Raw genomic sequence first — 10,888 nt, 5'->3', positions numbered from 1 at the left:
CAGCTTTCATAACTATTGACCAATAGTGTGCGTCGTTACTTACAGCTCTAAATTCCGGAAGTACTTCATTCATTCCGCGGGAAATTCTTGCTGATTATGATCATGAAGACGAGTGTTTCACTTTAAAATTTTAGGAAAAATGGCATCAGAAAAAGTTGAGGCAATGGAGACCGAGTCGAATACAAAGAAAGATGCTCCAAGTAAATCTGGGAAATCAGGATCATCGACGTACCAAGCTCCATGGTAGGTTTATTTAATATTTTGATAAGCTTATTAGCAGTTTTAGACAGCCATTGCAAAAATGATTGACAGCTGCACTTGGCTGTATGTAATATTTTGTTCTGGGTCAAGAGCTGAACTGACACACATTTTGCATATTTGACTTTGAGCAATTGTTCTCAACAGTGTACAATTTAACTACAAATTATGTGGTACCGTAATCTGGTAGTCCTGACACCCAGATTTGCCGAGGGATAACCAGAAATTCAGGTTACTTCTACGACGATACTCGACAGGATCCATAAGTAAGGATGTAGTGTCAAGGAAACTGGTCATGCTCATGCACGGTGCAAAGTCCAATGTGCTAGGTGCTTTATTTACAAGTTGACAGTCGTCGTGCGAGTAAAAAATGAACATGCCTTTACCACAAGCAAACTTCTGTACAAATTCAACTTATGCAAATGAATCAACCACAGCTCATTATAACCTAGACTGCCTAACTTGCCTGTATCTCGTTTCGGCCAAAGAACGTCTGTAATACATACCTGTTTTTAATGACTTTGCAACAATGTTTCTATTGTCAGCAATAACAGCTTGCATTCATACTTTTGAGTTTATATGGTGAATTTTTGTACACATCATAAATAAGTGAAATCAGAATATCCTGAAAGGAAATTAGGAAACGAATTCAACGACACTGACCTCGCAGCAGCTAATGTTTTCATGTAAACATGGCGTCATTAGACATTTTAGCCTACGTTTAGTATCCTACTATCGGCTCGTTGAAACAACAAAACCTCAATCCCCGGCCTCATTCACGAATTCACTCACCTTCCTACACCACCAGTTGAAATAAAACTCGAAACATCCCGTGTTATTCCTCAAAACTACATGCACCTTCATTAATAAAAATTGAAATCCTAGTAGAAATCTGTTATCGAAAATTGTTTGATATAAAACGTCAACAAAAGTAATTTTTCTGAAGAGTAGATACCGCGTGTCAAAATGGCGGCCGCAGTCGCATCCCCAGCTTTGTATCGTGTACCCAGGTCACGGTATGTCTACGTGACGAACAGTTAAGGTCAGAGGACAGCGCAACCTGTCTGCTGTCATGCCGTAATATAATGGCTCCGCCCAATGAACGGCGCTGTCAATCATCCTTATTCACAATCGCCTTTGTCGAACAGACTTTTACGCAGGTAAGAGCTCACGCTGTCCTCACTTTAGCGATTAGGATCGACGAGCGTCAGGCCGACACAATCTGGTTGTGTAGGAGACTATCATCGTGATGCCCACGTTGGAACCATTGGATTACGGAAGAAATATTCATACCAGGACTGAAGCAAATGTGGCCATTTCTATGTTTGTACCGGGCAAGTGCCGGACATTTTTCAACACGGAGCTAGCGGAAATTACTACAAATTCGTCCAAGGTAAGCAAAGGGTTGGGGATCGCATTTTTAACTTTGACTAAACTGTTTCGGAGTTAAGGCACGCTAAAAGTAGACCATTTCGGGGGCTGTATTTGGTGTACATGTGACGTTTTAAACAGAGAAAAAAACGACCACTTATTCGCTATTGCTGAAGTATACTGCTGAATCATGTACCAATACACAAGGTATTGGTACATGAGATCAGGTATAATTATAACCCAATGACATCACCAGCTCAAATTACATCCCATTGAAATACATGTAACTGATGTAAGTGGAACCAACATTACTCAAATTTCAAGGCCTTTTTGTAAAAAATTACAAGTTTTTCAGAGATTTTCAAGGTTTTTCTTCGGAAGTTTAAGGTTTATTCAAGCTACTTGTGTAGAAAGTACAAGTGGAGACAGTCAAATGTTGATGGACAAACATAATATGCATGAGCATTTTTCATAGTCCAGAACAAATTTTCTTGAAAATCCATGCACCTGATTGGTCAGTTCAGTGCATGGGGTTGTAATGTGAGCAGCTCTGTGTGTACTGTTGGTTGGTGGTTTCCCAAATGTGCAATTGAACATCATGGTGGTGGTACCTGGTGTGTTCTCTGAATTATTTGTACAGTGCCAATGGTGCAAGTTTGATTGTGCATTTACATGGCATTTGAGACTGCTCCCCGGAAGGCCTCTACTGACGGAGAGGTCAGGATTGAAGCGGGGAGGGCATTCCACCAGGTGATTGTTCTGGGGAAAAAGGCGAACTGGTAGAGTTGAATACGAGCAGGAATGATCTGGAATTTGTTAGGGTGGTACTGGTAGTACCTGGTGTTTGAAGATGGCATCTGGATGAGGATATGATCTGCAGCATTGATGGCCACAGACATGACAGACTTGGTGAAGATTTTGAACATCAGAATAAGGCATGCTGATTTGCGCCGGTTCTCAAGGGACTCCCACTGCAGTTCATGGAGCATAGATGACACGCTGTCCCGATGATGGTATCTTGAAAGGACGAATCTTGCAGCACGGCGTTGAACCATTTCAAGTCTGTCAGTGTCTTTTTTGGTGGGAGGATTCCATACTGTGCTGGTGTACTCTAGATGAGGGCGGACGAGAGAGATGTAGGCTTGCTGCCAGAGTTTTTGTGGACAGCCTCTGAGGTTGCGTCTGAGCAGGCCTAAGATCTTATTTGCCTTTTTGGTGGCGTTCGATATATGCGCTTGCCAGGAAAGGTTTGATGTTAATGTGAGGCCCCAGGTAAGGATATTCATTGACTGATGAGAGCTGGTTTCCTCCCAGGTGGTATTCACTGATGGTGTTGTTTAGAAGGAGGGAAAATCTCAGAATGTGGCTTTTGTCCACATTAAACTTCATCTGCCACTTGGATGACCACTGGTCCAGACGGTTTAAGTCTTGTTGGAGAAGATCGCAATCGCCAAGGCTGGACACAGGTCTATATAAAAGGCAATCATCCGCGAAGAGACGGAGCTTAGATGAAATCCCAGATGGAATATCGTTGATAAATGATAAGAAGAGTAGTGGCTCAAGGACCGTCCCTGAGGGACTCCTGAAGTGACATTGACGTATTCAGATGACTGGCCATCAATGACAACCCGTTGAGATCTTTTAGTGAGGAAGTTTTGGATCCAATTAAGCAATGATGCATTCATCCCATAGTGCTGGAGTTTTACAAGCAATCTCTGGTGGGGGACGCGATCAAAGGCTTTACTGAAATCCAATACCACTGCATCTACCTGTTGCCGATCGTTCATGGCCTTTGCAAGATCTTGAGTGGTTGTAATCAGTTGTGACTCACAGGATCTACCTGAACGGAATCCATGCTGGAAGTCTGATAAAATCTGGTGCTTGTCATAATGATTCATAATTTGACTATGTATGATATGTTCAATAAGCTTGCTGCATATGGCAGTGATCGAAACCGGGCGGTAATTTGCTGGAACACTCCTGTCACCCTTTTTGTAGATTGGCACAATGTTGGCGACCAACCAATCAGAAGGGACTACACCCGTGTCTAAAGATTGCTGGAATATGAAGGTTAATATGGGTGAAATTTCTGTAGCACAATCCCTCAGGATCCGAGCAGGTATCATGTCGGGTCCAGTTGCTTTCCGGACTTGGAGAGACTGGAGAAGTTTCAAGACTCGGTTATTCCTTCATGTAATTTTACACGAAATTAGGGTTAGGGTTAAGGTTAGGGTTAGTTTAGGGTTAGGATTAGGGTTAGGATTAGGCTTAGGGTTAGGATTAGGGTTAGAGTTAGGATTAGATTACACGAAATAATTACATGAAGGATCGACCCAAGACTCCATCTGATGTCACAATAATGCGGTCCATGGGAGGAGCCACAGGCTTACCTAGCACTGGAATGTTACATTTGTCTTCTTGAGTAAATACAGATTTGAACTGATTATTGAACGAAGTGGCTTTGCCCTTGGCACTAAAAATAACACTGGAGCCATCTTTCAAAGATGTGATGTAATGGTTAGTAGTGTCCTGCCTTTTCGAACGAATAAATCTCCAGAATGACTTGTTGTTCTTATCGTCGGTGTCATTGAACATTTTGTTCTGATACTCCCAATAGTTATGGCGAACCGACTTCCTCACGGTTTTCTGGAATTCCTTGTATTCGCGCCGATCGGTTTCATTGCCTGTGCGGGTTGCCTTGTTATACAATCTCTGTTTCCTTTTAGATTTTCTCTTGATTTCATTAGTGATCCATGGATTTGACTCGAAGTCCTGGACATCTTGGATGGAATATATTGATCCATCAAGCAACTGATATTGTTCTTGAATCTGTCCCAGTTGTCTTGGACCGAACAGTTTTCAGGATTACCATTCAAGAAATCTTGCTGGAAGCTCAAAAGATCTGACCGAAGACCATCCATATTAGCTTTGCCATACATGAAGATTTTCCTGGGCACTTTCTTGTTTATTTTTGGCTTTAAGTAGTTATAGGCTGTATAAGGGTGTAGTTGCAAACAGCTTAGGGTACCAGCTTATTTGATGCAGCTTGTTGGTCTGAGTAATTTGACACCAATTTTATTGAAATCGCCAAAAATTGAGACAGTGCCGCCAAATAACGACACACAAAGGGGGGGATTTGACCTTTATTTTTAGTTTTAAAGGGGTAACCCTATTGGTTTTGGATATGGATTGTCTTTAAAATTACATAATAATATCAAATATTGCCCTTTATGCTGCTTTGTGAGAAAAACGAGAGCATTTTCAGCGTAAATGTGAATAAATAGCCAAATTTGCAATCCAATACCTTGGTATACGTGAATTGCATTATGGGCAGGCAAGCAACAACAACAATTCCCGTTCGTGTGACGACAATGCTGTACAATGCCCGGCCCGTATTGAACAGAAAATATTTGGGTTTTTTTCGTTCCGTTTCAGAAAAAAAGGAAACAAAATATATTCCCCCTTGCAATATGTACATTTCAAATGAATATAAAAAAGTTTGGGTTAAAAATGGAGAGGAAAAAAAAAACTTCAGATACCGGATTTTGAACCGGGTATCTTTCGGGTAAAACACAACGCGCTAGTCGATTGAGCTAAATCGCCCACATCGTCCATCTTGGAATTGTATAATTATATACGGCGTATGCGTCTCCTCAGCAGTTAGTGTGGTTCGCTTTTTCACAGAATGTGTATGACGCGAAACCAAAGTAGCTGTTGAGGAGACTGATGATTCGCAATAATTCCGCTCCCACAATTCCGACGGTTTTAGTATTTACAAACTGCCTGTAAAAACCGCTGTGATTCATGATTTCTCCGAAATACATCGACTTGGAGCGTCAAATTTCAGGATAGTAATGAGAAAAATAGTATCTATCATGTGATACCAAAACCTCATCAACAATGAAAAATATCGGGGGGATGATGCTGTCGATCGGGTCACGGACCTTTAAGGGAATTTTATCACATTAAGGATTATGTAATGCATTTTTGGTATTTACTTACATAGTTTTAGGTCCAGGAAGGTCATTTATGCACTTTGTGTCAAATGAAACTTTTACGTGTCCTTAAAATTAACGGTTTTGGGCAAAATTAGGCTGTGAGGGCGCTTTACCCTTTAGTGACCCATTTCGCAGCCATTTTTTATTTTTAAGTTAATCATACTACAGATAATCATTAATCATCCATATTCTGAAATTTTCAGTCATTTGTCACATTTGGTGTGACCGTGGCGCTAATTTTTGATACAGGGTAACCTGCCCATAGCAATATACAGGGGTCAACGAACTTTGTATCACATGTAAGTCAATGGAAGCGTCTCTACACATTTTCAAATGGTTACCAGGCACAAGTGAAACTAGACTTAGCTGTGGTCTAAGACCACGAACACAGCCGTGTTGTGACCCCTTATTGACCTTTGACCCCAAAATATATGAAAGTCCCATAGACATTGGCTAGTGTCAATGTACATTTGCATGTGGCATCACTATGCCATGTGGGCTATTTCATTATAAATGACACGTTCACAAAAATGGCTTTTATCATATCTGGTTGATATAATTAGGGTGATAATGCAGTGTTATTAACTTAATTCTAAGTATGCCACAAACTACAAGCTACATGAGCATTTTTACAGAATTCTGTCTATTTTTGTATAAAAAAATTGCCAAAAGGTACATTTTTAACCAAATTTTGGAGTCCCATTTCATTTTGCCCATGTATTCTGAATTAATTCTTTGAAAAATTAGGTACATTCTATGGCAATGTGCTTGTTGCAATGAAAATATGATATGTGTGGAACATCATGCAAGTTGAATGGTGAAAATTGGTGCAAAAATGTTAAAATTCCGTAGATGCTTGCAAAATTGGCATTTAGCGTTAAAAAAAAAATGAGTGTCCTCTCCAATTCATGCCTCCATTTTTGTTAACATTAAAGAGGAAATATAAACCCTTACCCTACCTGTATAATCTGTGTTATATTACCAATTGATGGGACAGGGCACTGATTGAGGAATTCATTTATTTTACATACAGTAGACCACTTGTTCTTGATACCACAGTTCCACGTTAAAAATTTGTCCTCTCCAGAACTGAAGTTAATTACTAATTGTTGAAATAAGAAGGGTTATATCATAGAATGTGAAATTTGTAGAGGAAGAGTGGTCTTCCTTCTACCAAGGTGGCACATGATTTGGTATTTGTTGCATTTTTTGCAAGCCTGTATCCACGATTCTGTTTGCAATTTAACAAATGTCCTCTCCAGCACAATTATGTCATTTCCATGAATTGGTAAACAAACTAAAAAATAAAAATTTCAAAGAGCCAAACCTACAGGAAATTTTTGCATTTTATTGCAAATTATGCTTACAAACCACTTTAGTGTTCAAATTATTGTCCAGTTGTTGAGAACACATATGATATTATTCTGCATTGAACTTCGGTTAGCTAAAAATTGCAATATTCCTAATTTAAGGGGTACTACACCCATTGATTTTTTTTGCATTTTTTGCATTTTGTGAAGAAATTACAAAAAAAATTGGACAAAGTGGTATGCAAAATGAAGGGCAAATCTTCTCGTTTTATTGGTGGCATCGGTATCAACGTAGCTTACATGCTTTTAAAAGTAGAAGCCAAAAGGTGGTACATCACTGATGATTTAAATTCACTTCATTTTGGAAAGCTTACTATCAACGGATTTCGTTAAAATTTTGGATATGTGTTGCTAACACGTTGGGGAAATAAAGTTGATATGTAAAATGGGAATAAGTGGTTCCTGATTTCTTTTATGACTTCATGAACTTGGTGCTCCACAACTATCAAAAAGGAACTGGTTAAAATGCTTCTATTTTCAATGTTGAGCTATATTTTGTATTTTTAACTTGCGACATTATTTCACTGAAACTTAATTAAGCCACAGGTAACAGGTTACCACAACCATACTACAGCAATGTTGAAAAAATTGTATTTCTTGTCACCTATACCACCATATTGGGTAGTTTTCCGTAAGCTTAACGTTTGTGATTTTGGTAACTATTTTATATTTATATGTGAAATCCATCTCAACTAGGCATTCTAAATTATACTCACCATTTACATCCCAAGGTATATTAGTATATCCACCTTGCACTTCTCGATATATATCCAGTTAAAGACAGAATATCAAAATTATTCCTCATTATGATATCACGAACTCTCACATGTGTATTCAAAATTGATGCTTAAATTTGACCTGAACCAATTGACCTATAACCTGACATACGGTGACCTAATAGCCTTTTCTTCTCCTAACAACACATTATAATATTATTGACTAATGACTATACATCCATTGTGTAAGTGTTTATATATTTTGCATGCACCACTAGATTTTCTATAGAGAGTATAACAAAGGATTTAATGTATTCTATTCATGTACCCTACTTGAACATGCTGAATAGAATAAATCATGGTTTGTTATGAAACACGCATCTGAGTAACTAGGATACAGTAAACAAAATATATATAGGGCTAAAATGACTTACAGCTGTACTACAATTGTTTAAAAGCACTTTTTTTCTTCTTTTTTTCATATTTTTTTTAATTTCACATGATCCGTGCATATATCGCCTAGCTATAAATGAAAAAATATTTATTTAGACCAATCAAACCAATATATGGGTGTAGTACGCCCTTAACCAGAATATTAACCCTGTTTGTAGTGGATTTTAAATGCTGGGGATCTTTTATGCAATAATATTGATAGTTTCTTGTTAATGCAGCTATTTCTAAAGTTAAAGTATGCTTTATTATGTGTTAAAAAATGTGTCCTATCCAGAACAAATGACACAGGAGGGGTCTTTTATTTTAGGTTTTCCATGACTAGTACAACAGATTGACGCAGAATACTAACTTATGCATCAGTGTAGCTATTGGGCAGGACAAAATTACTATTTCATGAATTTTTCATGTGAAGATAAAGTTTATCCTTAAAAATATGTAGTAATTTTGCACCATTTATCTGGATTAGTATCAATTTACTAATTGTTTTATATTGAAACTGGCATATTTAAGACACTGAAGTGTAAAGGAACATACAACAATTATTACAGACTAAATATGAATAAGTATGAACCCAATGTTGGTTACATATACTCTTTCAAAGTTGTGTATTAAATTGTTTAAAAAATGTCCCCTCAGACGGCAGCTATGTTTTACACAGCAAAAATTCAATTTAATTTTTTAATGGTTCCTGAGGGTTTGACGCTCTAATATTTTGAGAATTATTGACACACCATCTGAAATTTGAAATGATAATGAATTTGCATGAAATAAATGAGTTTGAATTTTGACCCCTTTTGGGACTCAATGTTGTCATTTATAATGAAATAGCCCATGTTACTTGTGGCAGAAGGGGCATTTTGAAGGTTTTTCGTCTCAGACCGGAAGTGACCCCTTGATGACCTTTGACACGAAATAAAAAATACCACATATACACTGGGTAACCACAATTCATATATGAACATACCGTTACTGTCCTTTGTTTTTCTTAGCTAATAAAAAAATTTTGAAGGTATTTCGTTTTATACCGGAAGTGACCCCTTAATGACCTTTGACCCCAAATTAAAAAATACCACATATACACTGGGCAACCACAATTTATGTGTGCATATACCGTTACTGTCCTACGCTTTTCTCAGCTAATAAAATTGTTTGAAGATATTTCGCTTTTATACCGGAAGTGACCCCTTAATGACCTTTGACCCCAAATCTGTGTACACCCTATAGACACTAGGTAATTGCAATACATGTGTGCAAGTGGCGCCACTGTCCTCGTAATTTGTGGGAGAAGATGCATTTTAAAGGTTATTTCGCTTTATACCGAAGTGACCCCTTAATGACCTTTGACCCATATAAAAAAAATATCACATATACATTAGGTAACTGCAAATCAGATGTGAACATTCCGTTACTGCCCTATATTTTGTTTAGCTAATAAAATTTTTTGAAGGTATTTCGTTTTATACCGGAAGTGACCCCTTAATGACCTTTGACCCCAAATCTGTGTACACCATATAGACACTGGATGATAACAATGCATGTGTGCTAGTGGCGTCACTGTCCTCACGTAAGTTGTGGGAGAAGATGCATTTTTAGTTGAAATCACGTTTTTGACCCCTTTGACCTCTGCATGACCTTTGACCCCACAAGTTTCATGTGACATGTAGGGGCATGGTCAATGATCATTGTGACCAAGTTAGGTCAAAATCGATGTAAGCATGTGAGTGCTAGAGCAAATGTAATGGTTGACAGAAGAAGAAAGAAAGAAAGAACCTGTAAGAAAAAAGACACAGCCGTGACTAACGTCACGGCTGTGTAATAAGGTTGAGAGTTCAAATTTGGACAGATGCTGTTATTTATCAGTAACTTTGATTTGATAATGAAAAATTATAAAATTTTAGTAGGGGGGATACGTAACAGCTATTATGTTGAACAGCGCCCTCACATCCTAAATTAGCTCTTAAACTTGCATCAAAACATACGATTTGTGTAAAAATTGCATAAATATATCCAGCGGACCCAAAATCATGTAACTAGTCATTAGAATCCAACAAACAGCAAAGAAAATGCCCATAATTGTCAAAATAGTGAAAAACAGGGGGTCCCAAGAAATCCCCCTTGTGCGTAGTTTTTTGGCCCGCACTGTCTCATTTTTCAACCGATTTTTTTTTTAAAGGTGTCAAAATGCTCAGAAGGATTAGCTGCTTCAATTCAGCTAGTACCCTAAGCTTTTTCCAACATCACCCCTTTTTTTTGGGCTGTACAGCCTATCACTACTTTAAGTTCACACTAAAGGAAACCATCTCATGGTCGCTGATTCCTGCTGACACGCGACATCCGCTGATGAAACTGGGATGGGAGGTTAGCACAAGATCAAGTATGTTCCGTGTAGCCCCTGATATTCGTGTGGGTTCTAACACCATCTGATCAAAAAAGTGGTCGTTGCAAATGTCAAGCAGTTTAGCGCATTTCGTAGGTTCAATAGCATATTGCTTTTAACAGTTCGGTTATCCCAGTTAATATCAGCCAGGTTGAAGTCGCCTCCAATTATAATAGCTGCGTTCTTCAACTTTGCTTCAATGGCTGTCAAGCAGGTTGATAATTCCTCGAGATTACTGGCAGCAGATTTTGGGGGGCGGTAAAATGAGCCCACCACAAGAGGTTTTTGGCCGGCTAGATGGAGTTCCAACATTAGGAGTTCGGCCTCTTCAGCTAAAATAGTGCA

The 10,888-nt window shown here is 38.4% G+C and overlaps 1 protein-coding gene across 1 annotated transcript in view; it reads left to right on the top strand.

Annotated features, from left to right (window-relative positions):
• Positions 1-110: 110 nt before the first annotated feature.
• LOC140165180 (replication factor C subunit 2-like) overlaps positions 111-10,888 on the top strand; it is a 34,346-nt gene continuing 23,568 nt past the window's right edge. Inside the window, exon 1 of the mRNA XM_072188623.1 lies at positions 111-243. Coding sequence (XP_072044724.1) covers positions 140-243 — 104 coding nt within the window. The 5' untranslated portion in view covers positions 111-139. The remainder of the gene's footprint in view (positions 244-10,888) is intronic.

This window comes from Amphiura filiformis, chromosome 11, assembly GCF_039555335.1.
Source record: "Amphiura filiformis chromosome 11, Afil_fr2py, whole genome shotgun sequence".
NCBI classification, from domain to species: domain Eukaryota; kingdom Metazoa; phylum Echinodermata; class Ophiuroidea; order Amphilepidida; family Amphiuridae; genus Amphiura; species Amphiura filiformis.
This window is presented reverse-complemented; position numbering and strand designations above follow the sequence as displayed.